Source organism: Engraulis encrasicolus, chromosome 15, assembly GCF_034702125.1.
Source record: "Engraulis encrasicolus isolate BLACKSEA-1 chromosome 15, IST_EnEncr_1.0, whole genome shotgun sequence".
NCBI lineage: Eukaryota > Metazoa > Chordata > Actinopteri > Clupeiformes > Engraulidae > Engraulis > Engraulis encrasicolus.
In genome coordinates this window covers 37620707-37640249 of record NC_085871.1, presented here as the reverse complement: position 1 = coordinate 37640249, position 19543 = coordinate 37620707, and the positions used below count along the sequence as shown (strand labels likewise).

The 19543-nt window shown below is 42.3% G+C and overlaps 2 protein-coding genes across 2 annotated transcripts; both read right to left on the bottom strand.

The window, feature by feature from the left end:
- Positions 1 to 681: 681 nt before the first annotated feature.
- LOC134464038 (zinc finger protein 227-like) lies at positions 682 to 8773 on the bottom strand. Its single transcript, XM_063217484.1, has 9 exons — positions 8494 to 8773; positions 8310 to 8402; positions 7107 to 7286; positions 6717 to 6787; positions 5788 to 5842; positions 5527 to 5611; positions 3085 to 3152; positions 2724 to 2883; positions 682 to 2564 (listed from the first exon to the last, which is right to left on the bottom strand). Exons 1-9 carry the CDS (start codon positions 8503 to 8505, stop codon positions 1747 to 1749), a joined length of 1542 nt encoding a protein of 513 aa, XP_063073554.1. The 5' UTR covers positions 8506 to 8773; the 3' UTR covers positions 682 to 1746.
- Positions 8774 to 10289: 1516 nt separating this feature from the next.
- On the bottom strand, positions 10290 to 18026 carry LOC134464266 (zinc finger protein 23-like). The gene is made up of 9 exons (XM_063217736.1): positions 17826 to 18026; positions 17422 to 17514; positions 16458 to 16637; positions 15516 to 15586; positions 14861 to 14927; positions 14267 to 14351; positions 12622 to 12689; positions 12173 to 12332; positions 10290 to 12014 (listed from the first exon to the last, which is right to left on the bottom strand). The coding sequence occupies exons 1-9, from the start codon at positions 17877 to 17879 to the stop codon at positions 11203 to 11205; spliced, it is 1590 nt and encodes a 529-aa protein (XP_063073806.1). The 5' UTR covers positions 17880 to 18026; the 3' UTR covers positions 10290 to 11202.
- Positions 18027 to 19543: the final 1517 nt, after the last annotated feature.

Below are 19543 nucleotides of genomic sequence, written 5' to 3'. Positions count from 1 at the left end.
AACTCATCTATTTCAATTAGCCTATTCTTTATGATTCTTTAACTGTATTTTGTTTTATTTTATTTTTATTTATTTTCTATATATTTATTTTTGTTTACAATCTGTTTATCTGTCTTGTTTTATTTTGCCTCTCTCTGTACAGTGTCCTTGAGTTTTTTGAAAGGCGCTTTTAAATAAAATGCATTATTATTATTATTAAAAAAAAATCAAATGGTGATTTCATAATACCAAATAACAATACCAAAATGATGTTATGCACAGATTAATGTATGTAGACCATGTCCTCCTAGTTTGGTGGTCATACAGCATTCCGTTCACAAGTTATGAGCCCCCCAGGCTCAGGAATGCCAAAAAATCCCAGTCTGGATAGGGTTAAAGGGACACTGTGTGAGATTTTTAGTTGTTTATTTCCAGAATTCATGCTGCCCATTCACTAATGTTACCTTTTTCATGAATACTTACCACCACCATCAAATTCTAAGTATTCATTATGACTGGAAAAATTGCACTTTTCATACATGAAAAGGGGGATCTTCTCCATGGTCAGCCATTTTGAATTTCCCAAAATAGCCATTTTAGCTGCAAAAATGACTCTACTTGGAACATACTAGAAAATATTTGTTTATTACTTAGCAAACTTTCATGTAAATATCAAATTTGGTGATAGCCAACCCAGTTTCAATGAGCAGCATAGTTGCAGTACCTTTTTTGATCATGTCCTGTAGGCCTACAGTGTTCCTCTAAGTAAGAGACGTGAAGAAGTGGCTGCACATTATTGCAGTATCTAAAACAATCTTGGTTGTTATTTTACGGGACAATTTAAGAAGGGCTACTAAACTGTTGTGATGACAGCTGCGCATTTTCGCCCAAGTGAAATTTTAACAATTGACCTAGGTATCATTATGCACTAGCGTCTCTTTTCATTTCTCAGCGTTCCAGTTTAATGCGCTGCTGCAGAAATAATTGATCATAACCGCTCTCTGATTGGCCAGGATTGCCCTGCTACGAGAACGCGCAGATACTCTGGTCTAGGCAACTCGGGGTAGACAATCAGCGTCGTAGTACAGGTTAACCCCCAGTCACGGTAGCCAGGTTTTGGTCAACCCCAGTTTACCAAGTTAACCCTGGGTTAGTTCTGGGTAGGTTGAGCTCCATCCGTTCGTAGCACAAGCCCGGGAGGTCAGATAATGAGATGGACCTCAACAGACACATAGTTATTTTTTTTTCTTCCTCACGTTGACATTTAATAAACCTCTCACTCAATTAAATCTTTCCTGTTACAGGTGATTTAGGGGAACCAAAACCATTTTCTAACCAAAAATAATGAAACTGAAAGAATTAAGAATGAATAAGACAATGTTTTAGTGTTTTCTTTTAAGTCAGCAATATACATACATTTCATTAAAAATTTGAAACAGAATAAAACTACATGATTTTGGGTAAGGAAATGTGCAAGTTTCTACAAGGTAATAACTTTACACACATGCATTTACAGGTTATCTATAAGAACAGAACTCCAGAACTAGCCTCGTAAACTACATGAACGCGAAAAAAAGTTCGCCTGGCGAGTTGGTCTAGTTCTTCCCAAGTGTAACACGCATGTGTGAACGTGAGGTGAGATGTCATACATTTACGCAGCGTTTGACACTTTTTACAGCGGTTGGGTGGCTTTGTCCCCTGTGTGAGTGTGTAGGTGCATTCTTAGATACTAAACAGAGAAAAAGATCCTCAACATTCTGTACACTGTTAAGGCCTCTCTCCTGTATGGATGAGCTTGTGCCTCCTGAAGTTGCTTGCTTCCCTGAAACTCTTCCCACACTGTCCACAGAGGTACGGTTTCTCCCCTGTGTGAAGGCGCTGGTGTTCTTTTAGTCTTTCCAACCGTACAAAAGATTTGCCACACTGTCCACAGTGGTGGCTCTTCTCTCCTGTGTGGATGAGCTTGTGCCTCCTGAGGTCTCCTGCATGTTTGAAACTCTTACCGCACTGTCCACAGTGGTGGCGTTTCTCTCCTGTGTGGATGACCTGATGCCTCCTGAGGTCTCCTGCATGTTTGAAACTCTTACCACACTGTTCACAGTGGTGGCCCCTCTCTCCTGTGTGGATGAGGTTGTGTCTTTTGAGATGCCCCAACTGAGTAAAACACCTGCCGCACTCTGGACACTGGTACGGTCTCTCTCCTGTGTGGATGAGCTTGTGCCTCCTGAGGTCAACTGCATGAGTGAAACTCTTTACACATTCTTCACAATGGTGGCTCTTCTGCCCTGTATCAGTGCGCTTGTGTGCAGAGAGAGCATTGGCCCTCACAACACGTTGGCCATGATGTTCGTGGTGGTGATGGTGGGACGTTTTTCCTGTGTGTGTGTGCTGTTCTTGTTCGAGGTGAGGCTTCTCTCCTGTGTGAGTGCCCTGCTGGTGCTTTTCCATTGTTGACTTGCTGGGGAAATCCTCTCCACAGGCAGGAGACTTATATGGCCTCCCATTATCCACCTCTGTCTCTGGGACGGCGGAGAATTTGGGGACTGCAGACGATGGCATTTCTGATCTCTTTCCTGCTATCCTTTCTGAAAACACACGTACGTACGTACGTACGTACGCACGCACGCACGCACGCACGCACACACACACTTTACTGCACAGCTTTGAACAGAATGTCTATAATAATCACAATCAAAAACAGCATTGTTTTTAAAATACACTCAATTTAACTGCTGAAGTCTTACCATGATTGGGATTTTCTCCATCTTCAATGTTCTTGCTGGTTGTTCTTTGATGACCTTGTGTTACACAACAGTCAACCAATTTCACTGATAATCTCAAAAACTTGATCGCATCTGGATCAGCGCTGATGATTTGAGTCATGTCTAACTTTTCATCCCCCTCCTGAAATGCATTGTCAAAGAACACAAAGTGCAATCATTTATAAAAAGTTTCTGTACAAAATTAACAGAACAGAACAGAAAAATAACTATTAAATGTGGTTCTCTACCATCGCAAGAAAACTGCCATTGGTTCAAAATGTACATTTCATTTGTTTACAAAAACTTTCCTGATCATTTCTTGGGAAAAATAAAAGGTGACTACCTGTACCAGTTCCATTCTAATGCCTGCAGATGAGGAGTTTGTCTGTTCTGTGGAGGTGTCCGTTTCATCTAAAGAACAAGAAAAGAACAGAAGTGACATACAAATACAAAGAAACAAAATAAAGGGAAATGCAAAGTAGAAATATTGATTAGGCAGCAGGTAGCAGACATTGGTCCAATGCAATGTCATGTTTATATCACATTGTTTATGTTACTGCATGGGGCGGCTGTGGCCTAAAGCCTGGTTTAAACTCAGAAACCAACCTGTCTGTCATGCAGACATTTCCCCCCCTCCACCGTCACTTGGTGTGCACCTCCAAAAATGGCAGCAGGAGCCGCTGTGATTGGTCCTCTTGACTCTGCGCCCAACTACAAGCAGCTTCTTCCTTTACCTTTACCGGGATGATTGTTTGTGAGATGAAAATACGTGTGATAGTCATTCAGTAACTTGCCCGTGCTTTGTAGCTTCATTTATTTACACGAACGAACCCAAAGACAACACATGCACTTGCAAATTAAGACGCTGAACTTATATCGAGACAGTGTTTCCATAGAAACATTCCGCTTTGTTCTCGACAATGAGCCCCTTCCTTGTTCAAAACTACCATGGTGGCTGCAAAAATGCAAGTTGACATTTCTTAAATGTTTTATGCTAATTGTCGTCAAGTCTGTGTAGGTACAAAGCAAGTAAAGTTTAGTCCTTGTATTGAAGGCCGTTTGAACAATCCTCTCGTTGCCCCTACTGTTGTGACGGTGAATAACATAGCGCAAAAATAGTGATTGAGCAAAAGTCAAAACTGTCTCAAAGACCTGTGGGCGACAGGCTGCAGCAAGAGCATACACAGCCCTTGATGGTTCAGGTCAAGGACTTAAGATCAGAGGGCTGCAGGTTTGAACCCCACCCTTCCACTCCCATACACACTCCATGGCTGAGGCGCCCTTGAGCAAGGCACATAACCCCCATGCTGCTCCAGGGACTGTAACCAATACCCTGTAAATAACTAAGTAACTTTGAATAAAGTGTAATGTAATGTAATGCATGTGATCCTGCCCTGTTTTGCAGACACACTGTCCTGACCCAAATCCTAGCCTTAACTACAGCCCCTAGGGGGCGCCACTGGAGTGCACTGTAATGGCTTAATAAGAGCCTGCAGTGTAAAGGGCGGGTTATGCTTCCTACTTGTGCCACAGAGTGAGCTTGTCGCAGCCATGATGCAGTTAATTTTGGTTTATGCCCTGTTTTGAAGCACGGTCTGCGCGATGTCATTCCACGCTCAAACTGCCTTCAATACAAAGAGTAAACTAGACGTGTCGGTTGTTTTTTAGCATCACAGACTCGACGACAATGAAAATGAAACATTAAATCTTTATATCACGTGCATGTTTGATCGCACTGGCAGCCACAGTGGTAGTTTGGAACAAAGAAGTGGCTCATTTTGTCGAGGACGAAGCGGAATGTTTCCTCGACCTCGGAACCACTGTTCAACTGTCCAAATAACTTCAGCGTCGTAACTTGCAAGCGCATGTGTTGTCTTTGGTTCGTGTAAATAAATCAAACAACAAAGCACGGGCAACTTATTTAATGAAGAGCTCACAGTCCATAGACCGACGAAGGTTAGAACAAGGAAGTAGCGCTTGTTCTCGACTCGAGGACAGAGCAGGCTGGTCGAGAGGACCAATCAGAGACCTATTTTCGCACTTCACGCCGTCGCTCCCTGCGTCGAGACACAATTTTGGGGAGGTGCCCCAGAGTACCTGCGTGATGGGGGGGGGCTTCACTCCGTTAACTGCGCGGCTCACTGCATCACGACGCAGGGACGCTGGACTGGAGGCATAAACCACCCTTAAGCCACCAGATAATCGACAAGACACCGGATGAACCTGCTGGCAGCTATATGTTTCACTTTTTTTGCAATCGGATCCTTATTTATGATGTAAAATACCATAAAATATGTATAAAACCAAAACCTTGACTGCATGTTACTATTGCGATCGTGTCATAGTTTATAAGAAAGCTCCAAATGGCAGGCACAAAGCCATCATGGGTGAGTAGCAAACTGCATTTTATACCATAATACTGTAAATAAGGGCCAAATTGCAAGAAAATGGTCCTTTCTTTAATGGCTTGGTATGCTACCAAAATGTTGTTTTCCAAACTTTTGGAAGCTAATGAGATCTTGCCTCTCCGCCTGCACTTTCCCCTAATTGTTTGACTTTTTAATAAACTTCCACTTGTTCTATCGTTTGTGTCTTCTTCCGTTTATGTTATTTGGGTTGAAACAATGTTGGAGTACTTAACAAGCCATGAAAGCTGCCCCCAATGGCCCAAGGTACACAAACCAGAGACTCATTGATTAAATCCTTAAATGTCTTTGTTCTGCCTGCTATGGATGTTGTGAACTGGTACTGTGTGTGTGCGTGTGAGTGCCTGCGTGCATCATACCTGACTGACTACACGGATATGCATCATTAGCATCTTCCTCTTTAACTGCAACAAGAACATTCTGCTGGACACCATCCTCCTCTTTCTGCAAAACACACAGCAGACATTCACTGTTTAAGTGTGTGTGTGTGTGTGTGTGTGTGTGTGTGTGTGAGAGAGAGAGAGAGAGTGAGCAGGGAGGAAGAGAGGAGGGAAGACAGAGCAAGAGAAGGAGAGGGAAGGGGAGAGAGCATTTGTATGTGTGTGCGCATATACGCGTACCACAATATTGGCCCGACTCTCATCCTGTTGCCACTCAGTCACTTCCTGAATCGTCCTGCAGCAGATACAGATCTCAGAGGTCAAAGTTCAAAATAACAATAGCTGTGCTTAAAGACGCATATATTTGCCCGATTACAATGAGATCTGCTTGGTTGTAAAATGGCAGGGATGAATGCTCAGCAACCGATGTAGACAAAAATATCCAACGCAACTTTCAAAGACAAAATACACTGCGTTCTGCTTGAAGCAGCGAGTGAACTGCCTCACAGACATGTGAACTGCACACATAATTCAAGTCAGCTAGATGAGTGCCAATCAGATCAGGGCCGATTACTGACAACATGGAGGATGTCTCATGCCAGTGCAGCGAGGGTAGAGTAGCTGTCCAGCTCCGCAGCAGAAAATCTGTTCCCGCATACCATGTGACATGAATGTGGAGTCGAAGTCATGGCAATAAACCACAAATTTGAACCAGAATGTATTATAATTTCGTAGTGGGCATGTGCCTACTGGAAATTGCTGCAGGATGCGCCATCAAGAGCAAGCGAATTGTGAAACAAAAATCTATCCGTCTTATTACCCCGCCCACTAACCCCGGCTATTTCAATGTTTCCAGTGCTCTCACAGGATTTCCAGTAGCCACTGCTACCAAAACAGTAATGGCGCCGCCCTTGTAGCCGTGGACAATAAGGTAGATACTACAGGTGTCCTTTATAGCGTGTCTGAGCCATGTCTAAGCCAATCAGGCAAATCATCAAAAAATAGATTTTGAAAAGATTGTTATATTATAATAGTTAGATTCTTATAATATTATAATAGATTAAACCGTGTGTGTGTGTGTGTGTGTGTGTGTGTGTTAAATGCCGAGGTCAATCAGGCAAATATTCAAAGAAAAATTAGATATGAAATTTAGATGGATAAAACCATACCTATGATTACTCTGGTGGCTCTGCAGCTGCTGTTTCAGGTCCCCCAGTTCATTCTTCAGGACAGCAATACTCTGCAGAAAAGAACAATTGAGCATACACACTCACTCAATGTGTATCCACTATCCATACAAACTCACATCTTGGCTGTAGTTGTTATACAAAAGTGATCTCTCCCACTTGTGTATGCTCGCCCTGACACATTTTCGATGTAGACATTAATTGTCCATATTAACCAGCGATAGGTTCAACTACATGTTTTCACAAAAAATACAGCCAACAATGCTTCAAACTAAAGGCCTGATTAATGCTGTAGTTCTCTGAGGTCGTTGAACTAAGAGAATGGGCACTTCCAAGTCAAATTCACGAGTTATGAAGGAAATAAACACACACTTGTTTGGCTTGTGTTAGTGAGTTGTCTTTCTCCTCCAATTGTTTCTGCAGTTCATCCACCTGGAGCTTCACCTGCCGGTTTGACTCCGTCTGCTCTGATAGGCTCCTTCCATTCTCAGCCGCCCTCTCTTCCAGACGGTGGATTAACATGCACAGAGTTGTATTCCTCTGGATCTCACTCTAATTGAAAGACACACACACACACACACACACACTAATAATACATAGTTCAAACAGGTTCCCTAGGACAGAGTGCCCAAAATCAGTGATAGCATGACACAGTCCCTACCATTGTTGACACACTCAGTGTTACCTGCTTCCTGGGTCTTTCCATTTCAATTCACACGTCGTCCTCCCGAGGTGACCCTCTCCGATTTGCCTGATAGCTCTCATAGAGGTACATTTTGATGTCAATTGAAAGAATGTGAAGTATTAGCATCCTACGTCTAACGGTTGTGAAGACTAGGCCCTCCAAAGTTTGGGTGCCACACCCACTTTTCAAGCCTGTGAAATGCTTCCAAAATTTACAAGCAGATTTGGACACCTCTAGTTTAATTTTGAAGGAAGGTGCAGGCCTAAAAATCGCCATGCCCCCTCAATATGGCCCTGTCTATCAGATGAAGTACAAATATCATACTTTGATTTAGCCTTGAAAACTGAATTTGTGAAAAAGAAGAAGAGTTTTGACATTTTGGGGTTCCAGATCTTGGAAACTATGCATGCTTTTGGAGTAATCATTGATTTTACACAATGTTTGGGAACTGTACAGTGTATTCCAAAGTTCTAGGACACTTGACAGAATAAGGGAGACTCAAAAACAGCTTTGGGACAAAATGACCCTACGGTTCCTACTTCAGGCTTCAAATTAACCATGTTGGCATGTGACGCCTGCAACGCCTTCTTAACCCCTAACTTTGGAGGGCCTAGTCTTCACAACCGTTAGATGTAGGATGCTAATACTTGGGATTCTTTCAATTGGCATCAAAAGGTACCTGTATGTGAGATATCAGGCAAATCGGAGAGGGTCACCTGGGGAATCATGTTGACATGGAATGACCCTCCTGCTCCAAAAGTCACCTTATTGGCAATGGGGGCAAGAGGATGCAGTGGTTTGTGGAATATGATGCCTCAGTACATTAGAGGGTTTTTTCTTCATTAAGATGTTGACGTTGTAGTTTTGTAAAGAAACAAAGTGTTGCCTACCTGCAATGCTTCTGTGATGAATAGACTGGCCTTCTCAAGGTCCGTACAGGCTTGCTTGTGATTCACATTAATATGGTGAGAAATCTCAATAATCTACAAGTAAATACATTCTCGTTAAAATGAAACACTTGCATGTCAAGTACAGCAAATCTGTTAAAAAATGCTCATTTGCCTTCAGACTCACATCACAGGCCATTGTTGGTGCTGATATGAAGTTGGATATTGAACTTCAAGTCATAGACGGATGGATCGGCTCGATAGGGTCATAAAATATCTTGTGGTGCCTATTAATTTGAAATGACAAATTTACAAAAATGACAACGGAAGCCCAGTATGCAAGACTGCTGATCTTTTCTTTTCGTGAACTTCATTGTGAAAACAAGTGACTTTTCATACGCCTTTAGTTCGATAGACATATCGTGACCTACTTTAAAGAGAATGAATTATAAACATGCTGAATCACACATGCTCTACCAAACCTTACCGTGGTGTTTCTTTCTCTCTTTTTTTGATCAATGACGTTGTAAAGCTAGTGCGCTTATTCAAAACACAAGTGCATGCGAAGAAATTGTTTATGCCCGTGCTCAATTTTCTTCTAACCTGGACTTAAGCTGAGTTCAAGTGCGACAAAGTTTTATCGCCCCCTGCTGCTACGGGGGAAAATCTAGGGACATACATACAGTGATTCCAGTGACAGTAGATAGAAAATAATAATAATAATAATATATATATATATATATATATATATTTCTCTAGATGATTACATTGCATTACATTTAGCAGACACCTTTGACCACCCCCCCGACCTCATCAAAAGCCTTCCAACACATTTCTTATTATTAAAACTGAACTGGACTAATTATGTCGCCCATTGCCAACTAAGCACTGCCCCTTCCCCTCTTAGCTGTATCCTTCTCTACGCCCCACTAGAGCTTCGCAACACCTACATGGGCAGCTGTAGAGCCCCTGCTGACAAACATTAATGCATCAAAATTAAAATAATAGAAATGGATAGGCCCACATATTAATTTCTGTACGGGGATGTGACACTACATTGACTCTAAATAGGTTAGTTAGTTGTAGCCTATTACCAATCACAGAAAAGCTGCAATTCTATCGCAGTGCTGATTTTAAATATCAAATTAGTGCATTTCCCGCTGTAATACTGCAGTGGTAGTGTTGTGTTTCTTCAAAGATAATGTGTAGACAGTTTTGCAATGTAACACATCAAAAGCAAAATGCATGCTTTCCATTCTGAATGATTAGATATAATGTACATTCACTGTGCCATATATTCAACCATGCCATGTTCAAATAATTTCAATCACTTTCTTCTTCATTCTAATATTTGGCCTGAACTGCATCCGATTGTCTCTTGACCATGTCAACGCCTACCATAAATGCATCGAGTTCCTGCCTGATTATTTGCAATTTGTGTCAATGAACAGTTAGGAATGTGTGCCTAATGTGGCTGGTAAGTGTAGACGCAAATTAACAAGTCATTCTACATCCTCCCATCCTTTCCTCCAACCTGTGACCTCATGCCTTGGTGTCACCACTCCTCTGAGGGGAAATCAATAAGATTTTCCTGCTGTAAATTTCAGCAGAGCGGCTTTTGTTATGTTTGTTGTTTTCCTCTGTCCTTTTACTTGTGCCCTCATGCTTTTGCTGACACACTGCCTCCGTGGAGAATACAATGGAGTTTCCCCTCTGTCAGATACACAATAACTTTAATGCTTTCGCGATGGCATCTTGCCTCACATCACAATGCCACAAGCACAAGACAAGGACCGGACGGGAGGTTAGATAAAGAGATGGACACCAACAGACACCATTTTTTCCTTCTTCTTTACTTTGACATTTATAAACCTCTCAAAATTAATAAACCTTTCCTATTACAGGTGATTTAGCCCAGGGTAACCAAAAATATTAAAATGTTCTAAAGCTATAATAACTAGCAAAATAATGAAACGGAAAGAATTGAGAATGAATAAGATAATGTTTTAAGTGTTTTCTTTTAAGTCAGCAGTATGCATATATTTCACTAAAAAATTGAAACAGAACTATGATTTGGGATACAAAAGTTATGGATGTCGTTCAACAAGCTTTTACAAGTTTCTATAACATGCATTTACAAGTTATTCATAAGAACAGAACTTCAGAACTAGCTTGGTAAACTAGAAGAACCCGAAAAAAAATGTTGCCTGGTGAGTTGGTCCAGTTTTTCCCATGTGTTAACAGGCATGTGTGGATGTGGATGTGTGTGGCGAAATGTTGTGCACTTGCACATTTGAAACACTTTTTACCGTTGCAGTTGGGTGGACTTGTGTCATGTGTGACTGCATAGGTGACTTCTTAGTTGGGCTTCTCTCCTGAGTGAGTGTGTAGGTGCCTTCTTAGTAGGGCTTGTCTCCTGTGTGAGCGTGTAGGTGCCTTCTTAGTTGGGCTTCTCTCCTGAGTGAGTGTGTAGGTGCCTTCTTAGTCTGTCTTGTCTCCTGTGTGAGTGTGTAGGTGCCTTCTTAGTTTCCCCAACTGGGGAAAAAGATCTGACACATTCTGAACATTGGTGGCGCTTCTCCCCCGCTTTCTCCTGAGGGTTTCTGCTCGGGTGAAACTCTTACCACACTGTCCACATGTGCGTGATTTCTCCCCTGTGTGGATGAGCTGATGCTTTTTGAGATCTCCAAACTGTCTGAATGTCTTCCCACATTCTTCACAGTGAAATGGTCTCTCTCCTGTGTGGATGAGCAGGTGCTGCGTGAGTTTTCCTGCTTGTGTGAAACTCTTACCACACTGTCCACATTGGTAGGGTTTCTCTCCTGTGGATGAGCTGGTGCTTTTTGAGAGTTCCCGATTCTCTTAAACATTTACTGCACTCTGGACACTGATACGGTCAATCACCTGTGTGGGTGAGCTTGTGATTCTTGAGGCTGACTGCATGTGTGAAACTCTTTTCACATTGGTCACATTGGAAGGGTCTCTCCCCTGTGTGAAGGCGCCAGTGGGTTCTGAGATGTCCCAATTCTCTAAAACACTTTCCGCACTCGGTACATTGGTACGGCTTTTCCCCTGTGTGGATGAGCTGGTGTTTCTTGAGGTTTCCTGACTGTGTAAAAGTCTTCCCACACTGTCCACATTGATATGGCCTCTCTCCTGTGTGGATGAGCTGGTGCAGTGTGAGGGCTCCTGTTTGAGAGAAACTCTTACCATACTGTCCACATTGGTACGGTCTCTGTCCTGTGTGGATGAGGTTGTGGTTCCTGAGGCTGACTGCATGTTTGAAACACTTGCCACATACAGTACATTGGTAAGGTTTCTCTCCTGTGTGGATGAGCTGATGTATCTTGAGGTTTCCTGCCTGTGTAAAAGTCTTTCCACATTCTCCACATCGATTCGGTTTCTCTCCTGTGTGGATGAGCTGATGTATCTTGAGGTGTCCTGCCTGTGTAAAAGTCTTCCCACATTCTCCACAGTGAAACGGTCTCTCTCCTGTGTGGATGAGCGTTTTTCCGGTGTGTGTGTGCTGGTCTTGTTCGAGATGATTCTTTTCTTTTGTGTGAACGTCCTGCTGGTGTTTTTCCATTGTTGATTTTCTGGATAAATCCTTTCCACAGACAGGAGACTTACATGTCCTCCCATTATCCACCTCTGTGAATTTGGGGACTGCAGACGATGCCATTTCTGATCCCTTTCCTGCTATCCCTTCTGAAAACACACACACACACACACACACACACACACACACACACACACACACACACACACACACACACACACCTTAATGATCACAATAAAGAAATAGCATTGTTTTTTTTTAAACAGTCTTAATTTAGTAATTGCATGAACCGCTAAAGTCTTACTACCATTATAGGGGTTTTCTCCATCTTCATTGTTCCTGCTGGTTGTTCTTTGCTGACCTTGTGTTACACAACAGTCAACTAATTGCACTGATAATCTCAAAAACTTGACTGGTTCTGGATCAGAGCTGACGATTGGAGTCATGTCTAACTTTTCATCTTCCTCCTGAAATGCATTGTCAAAGAACAAAAAGTGCAATTGTTTAGAAAGAGTACAATTTTAACAATTTCTGTACAAAATAGCTTAATATTCTTTTAATTTGACACATATGGATGGGGAAAACTGAACTGAGGGGGAGGGTTGTTGTTTTTTTTATTTTTTTTTAACAAATCAGCCTTTAAGTGTGGCTTCCTACCACTGCAAAAAAAAAACAACCATTGGTTCAAAATGTACATTTAAATTGTTTACAAAAACTTTCCTGATAATTTCTGGGGGGAAATAAATGTGACTCTACCTGCACCAGTTCCATTCTAATGCCTGCAGATGAGGAGTTTGTCTGTTCTGTGGAGGTGTCCATTTCATCTAAAGAACAAGAAAAGAACCGAAGTGACATACAAATACAAAGAAAGAAAACAAAAAGGAAAATGCTAAACAGAATTGTTGATTAGGCAGCAGGTAGCAGACATTGGTCCAATGCAATGTCATGTTCATATCACATTGTGTATGTTACTGCATGGGGCAGCTGTGGCCTAAAGCCCGGTTTATGCTCGGAAACAAACTAGGGCTGCAACGATTAGTTGACTAATGGACTATAAAAATTTGTCGACAACAATTTTCATTGTCAACTAATCATTTCATTTAATTCAATGCTTTTTTACTTACTTTACTGCAAGATACAACGTCCAATTCATACGTGCTGGGCAGTTTTAGGTTTCAATAAAGCAATAAAAGTATTTCTAATGTAAGTAAAAAAGGCACTATCATGATTTAAAGGTCATTGTGAGTTTTTTCACTTCCCTGCTTTGGAGGCCGGGAAGGTTTGTCGGAGGTTGGAGCAAGTATTTTTTTTTCTGTGACTAATCGTGACTAATCATGACTAGAGCTGTCGATTAGTCGACTATTGAAATAATCGTTAGTTGCAAGTGCAACCCTAAAACAAACCTGTCTGCGCCACTTCGCGCAGACATTTTTCCGACTCCGCCGTCATGTGGTGTGCACCTTCAAAAACGTGACTGCCCACAGACGAACTACACAGACAACGGCATCAGGAGCCACTGTGATTGGTCCTCTTGACCAGAGCAAATCTGCGCTCAACTAACCTTCACCAGGCTGACTGTTTGTGAGAGGAATTAAACTTAATTCCGAATAAAGTGGGTGGTTTATTCCTCTTTTAATTCCGAATAAACATGTTCCTCTGTCATGTAACCTTTTATTCAGAATTAACAATCATTCCCGTCGTTCCACACATGCTCGTTGGGCACGCGATGACGCAAGACGCATGCAAGACTCTTCTAGGTGGAAAACATAGCGGACTTGTGGTCGATTTCTAACATGAACGTTTTTGCTCACTTTAAAGACCCTAAGAGACTATAAATGTTGTGGCCACCGTATATTGATGTAAAAATGCACCACAAACTGCACAACAAAGTAAGTCCACATTACCCTTTGACCACTCGTTTTTCTAAGCTGGCTGGGTAAGCTAACGTTGGCATTTTAAGTGATCCACATCTTAGGGCCATATGCTAAGGTTTGGCCCAGGCAGAGGCAAATATTTTGGGGCTGAAGATGACCAACTCTCCCTTTAGTTCACGGATGTACCGGAGGTTGGCAAACACACCCCCGCGCCTTATTTGTACTTGTAATTTGTAACTTGTAATTACTACTGTAATTTGCAAATTCACCAAGTTATTGGAGCAAACCGGTTGCTACATAGGCTACTGGTGACATCGTTAAAAAACGTTGTGATAATTAGCAGCATGTTTTTACACCATTTTTTACCTAGGCTTTCAGCTCTAAGGGTTTAGCTCACTAGGTTAAGAGACTCATTGATTAAATCCATAAATATCTATTGTTCTGCCTGAGATGGATGATGTGAACTGGTACAGTGTGTGTGTGTGTGTGTGTGTGTGTGTGTGTGTGTGTGTGTGTGTGGATCATACCTGACTGACTACACGGACATGCATCATCTGCATCTTCCTCTTTAACTGCAACAAGGACATTCTGCTGGACACCATCCTCCTCTTTCTGCAAAACACACAGTAGATATTCACTGTGTGTGTGTGTGTGTGTGTGTGTGTGTGTGTGTGTGTGTGTGTGTGTGTGTGTGTGTGTGTGTGTGTGTGTGTGAGTGAATGAGTGAGTGAGTGAGTGAAAGCCGTGAAAGTGAAATCCCACCTGGGAAACTCCAACTCCCATTGTCATTGTGACACAGCACTACACAGCACGCAAGTGTTCACTGCACACAACGAAATTGCAATTTATGCCTCACCCATGTAAGGGGGCAGCCCCCAAAGGCGCCCCGAGGGAGCAGTGCGGCAGGGTGGTACCAATTCTCAGGGTATCTCAGTCATGGAGGAGGATGGGGGAGAGCACTGGTTATTTACTCCCCCCACCAACGGGTCGGGAGTCGAACAGGCAACCTTTGGGCTACAAGTCTGACGCCCTAACCACTTACCCATGACCTGTGAGTGAGTGAGTGAGAGAGAACAAGAGAAGCAGAGGGAAGGGAAGAGAGAGTATGTGTGTGTGCGCGCAGGTGTGCATACCACAATATTGGTCAGGCTCTCATCCGGTTGCCACTCAGTCACTTCCTGAATCGTCCTGTAGCAGAGACAGATTAGAGGTCAAAGTTCACGATGATGACAATAGCCGGGGCTGCAGACGCATATATTTGCCCGATCACAACGAGATCTGCTCGGTCATAAAGGGGCAGGGATGAATGCTCAGCAACCAACATAGAAAGAAATATCTAACACAACTTTCAAAGACAAAATACACTGCGTTCTGCTTGAAGCAGCGAGTGAACTGCCTCACAGACATGTGAACTGCACACATAGTTCAAGTCAGCTAGATGAGTGCCAATCAGGGCCAATACCTGACGACAAGGAGGAGGAATTGTGAAACACAGGATTTCTACCAAAATAGTAATGGCGCCGCCCTTGTAGCCATGGACAATAAGTTGGATACTACAGGTGTCCTTTATAGCGTGTCTGAGTGAGCCATGCTTAAGCCAATCAGGCAAATCATTTTAAAAAAACGATTTTGATTATAAGATTTTAATATTATTATAATTAGATTGTGTGTGTGTGTGTGTGTGTGTGTGTGTGTGTGTGATGCTTAGGTCAATCAGGCAAATCTTCAAAGACAAAGTAGTGTAGATATGAAAGAGTTTAGATGGATAAAACATACCCATGATTACTCTGGTGGCTCTGCAGTTGCTGTTTCAGGTCCCGCAGTTCATTCTTCAGGGCAGCAATACTCTGCAGAAAAGAACAATTGAGCATATACACTCACTCTATGTGCATCCATAAAAACTCACATCATGGCTGTAGTTGTTATAGAATCGTGATATCTCACTCTTGGGTAAGCTGGCCCTGACACATTTTCGATGTAGACATTGTTATTTGTCAATCACCAGCGATAGATTTGGCTACCCGTTTTCACCAACGTGTGTAAGTGTGTACGCAATAAAAAATTATAAGTATTAAGTTCACGCAATGTAGACACAATTAAATATTATAAATTACAATGATTCTTGCTTGATACATTAATCAATACCTTAATGACTTTACTTGGGTACCAAAACACGTTTTAATTTGGCTTTAATTTGGCCTAATTATAATGTTTGCCAGCAAAATTTTGGTGAAAACCTCAATACAAACTAAATTCTGCTCACCCCCTGAAATCTCTGGTGCACCCCCAGGGGGTGCCTGCACCCCAGGTTAAGAACCACTGTTTTAGTCAATGAAATGGGTGTGTCATGACCTGACACCGCCCACCTGTCAATCTCCTGTCAAACTGTTTTTCTGTCGGTTACTTGCGCCTGTGAAGCTTTCACAATTGACTGAATCCCTGATGAAGGCCACACCTTGGCTGAAACATGTTGCCGTTTTTAACCTCTCTGCAATGATTTAGCCGATTATTAAAGCTATTTAAACCTTTAGAAGAGTGCCTTGGATACTTCAACTTCAGTTGGTGTGTCATACCATTTTAGTCATGTGTAGCAACTACACAAATACCATATCAGTCGGTCATTTTTTTTGGTGCATTACCGTGTGTTTCTTTTCTCTCTCATAACTTCTGAATACATGTATTATACATGTTATAAGTGTGAAGGAGACAAATGCACACCTGTTTGGCTTGTGTTAGCGAGTCATCTTTCTCCTCCAGTTGTTTCTGTAGTTCATCCACCCAGAGCTTCAGCTGCCGGTTTGACTCCACCTGCTCTGATAGGCTCCTTCCATTCTCAGCCGCACTCTCTTCCAGATGGTGGATTAACATGCACAGAGTTGTGTTCCTCTGGATCTCATTCTGATTGAAACACACAATAAACACTACATGATACAGCAAGTATTGGGATTTGGCCTACCCTCCTACAGGCTTCTGCATCAATCTAACCTTGCATTATATTGCTGCAAAAGTGTACGACGGATACATTTTGGCCCATATAATTAATAGGAAAGTAAATTATCCATCAAAACTGTACATTTTTAAAATCCCTAAGGTGTCTACATGTGATATAACATAGACATATCCCAGACACTTGCATACACCTACATCTATAGGCATGTATTGCGAAATGTTGTGGGTATCATTATAAAAGTAAGTAAAAATGTAAGAAAGCTACCACTTACAGTGGGCTATCATACCAAATAATGTCCCTCAGGTGGAGGATAACAAAAAACATTGATAGACTTTGCCACCTCAGGTGATACCAATATGTGGAAATTTGGGCCCTGAACCACGCGCTATACATGGGTTCTAAATGTTTGTAAACACGATATTGTGAGGAGGGGCAGCCAACCACGTGAGCTAATTTTTTGAGCGACAACGGAGTTGTGCGCAGCTAGGTTCGCGCAGTCAGGGGAAAACACAAATTTAGAACCCATATATGATGGTGCTTGCTTCACCTGCCCCCTGCTCCAAAACTCACTGGGTAAACAATGGGGGCAAGATGATAGAGTGATACCACATGCTGAATGTGATGCACAATGCTAGTCTAAACAACTGTCCTATGGTGTCAAGTGTACATTAGAGTTGTTTACATTAAGACGTCGTTGACGTTGTAGTTTTTAAAAGGCAAAGTGTTGCTTACCTGCAATGCTTCTGTGATGAATAGACTGGCCTTCTCAAGGTCACTACAGGCTTGCTTATGATTCGCATTAATATGCCGAGAAATCCCAATCATCTACAAGCAAATATATCTCCGTTAAAATCCTTACAAGAATACATTTCAGCAAACCTATTGAAAAATGCCCATTTGCCTTCAAACTCACATCACAGGTCATTTGGTGCCGCGAATATGGACGGTCAAGTCAACAAACGATAGCTCGGCTCGATAGTGCCATAAAATATTATTAATATTATGGTGCCTATTCATTTGAAATGACAGGTATAAACGAACAATAACAGAAGCCCTGTATGTACGATTGCTGCTTTCCGTTTCGTGAACTTCACAATGAAGACCATCCATGATAAAAACGTGCTGTTTTCACACACCTTCAGTTCGACCGAGGTATGCTTCCTCCTCTTGAAAGATGGGGTTATAAACATGCTGAATCACAAAGTCTCTACCAAACTTTACGGTGGTGTTGTTACCACAGATTTTCTAGGAAAGGGGCTGTGGTGTTATAGTCTTCAATTAGTGACGGTAAAAAGCTAATGCACTTTTCCAAAATACATGATTGAATCCATTCTTTGTTGTGCCTGTGCTGCACATTCTTCTTCAAACGTAGACTTCCGCCGCGTTCAAGTTCGAGAAATTTCTATCGCCCCCTGCTGCTACGGGGGGAAATCTCGAGACATAGGTTGTCTCAAATGCCGCACTTGTGCACTTCAGGCACTGTTTTTCAGTGCCTAGGGCGCTCACGCTGAAAATTTCATTTGAGCCAGTGAACTGAAAGTGCCAGGTTGACCCCCTAACAATGGTGGAAAAATGCAGTGCTTGAATGATGGACACTGCACGCACTAAACGGTGGCCATGTTGACTATGACATGGAGGAAATGTGGCATTCAGTTCAGTACAAGAGTTTGTTCAACAGTCTCCTAATTCTGCAAGTAATGTTGATGGGATACCAACCTTTTCATGCAATCCAAAGTATTGTATGTGTGATTGTTGACCTTTGGGGTGAAGGACATGGAAATACAAGCACCAGACGCTGTGCATTGTAAACAGTTGCCAACTCATATTTTGGCGAGCTAATGCCATGCCCAGCCGCCACGTCCAGCGAGGACACAGTGCATAGTGCTCAAATTTTTCCACGTCACTATGCACTAAAGACCTCAGTGCACTGTGCGCACTGTGCACTGACTGTCAGTGCACTGACAAAAGTGCATCATTTGAGACACAGCCCATCATTCAAGCACTGCATTTTTCCGCCATTGTTAGGGGATCATCCTGGCACTTTCAGTGCACTGGCTCAACTGATTTTTTCAGCGCGAGCGCCCTAGGCACTGAAAAGCAGTGCCCGAAGTGCACAAGTGCGTGATTTGAGACACAGCCTGCGCCTCATTAGATGTAGGCCTGTTCCTTTCTGTACAGGAGATGTGGCTTTCTACATTGATTGGAGCAGATTGGACTCTATAATGGACAATGACCATCTCCCCTTGCACTCAGTCTTTGCCAACCAGAGAAGTCTGTTCAGCCACAGATTCATTGCCATTCCTTGCAAGATGCTGCGTAAGTCCTTTGTCCCCAGGGCCATCCTAGCCTGGTCCTGACCATCCCATAATACTACCATTTCCATTTCATATTCATATTAGGTCAGAGCCAAGTGTCTTGGCGGAAGTACGTAGGATGGCGCGCGAGGCTAGGGCCATCCAGCTATTTAACACAATTCAGACACACTGAAGATTGCTAGTGACTGGACCGCATAAAGAGTAGAGTAGAGTAGAGTAACTTTATCAATCCCCAAGGGGAAATTCAGGTATCCAGTAGCTTACATAAATACACAAATAAACAAATGCCCACATGGACATTTCAAGACACAAATAACACAGGAATAGTCAGGGAGGGGGAAATAAAAATAAAAATAGTAAATATAAAGAATATGAAAATGTAATATGTAAAACATGTAAAAAGGTAATTGTGCAAAAGACATTCTGTGACTTGGGATAGACTATGTGCAGAAAAACATGCTCCGTCTTAACATGACCTGGAACAAGTGTTGACAGATATACAGTCAATCCGGAAAGTATTCACAGCGCTTCACTTTTTT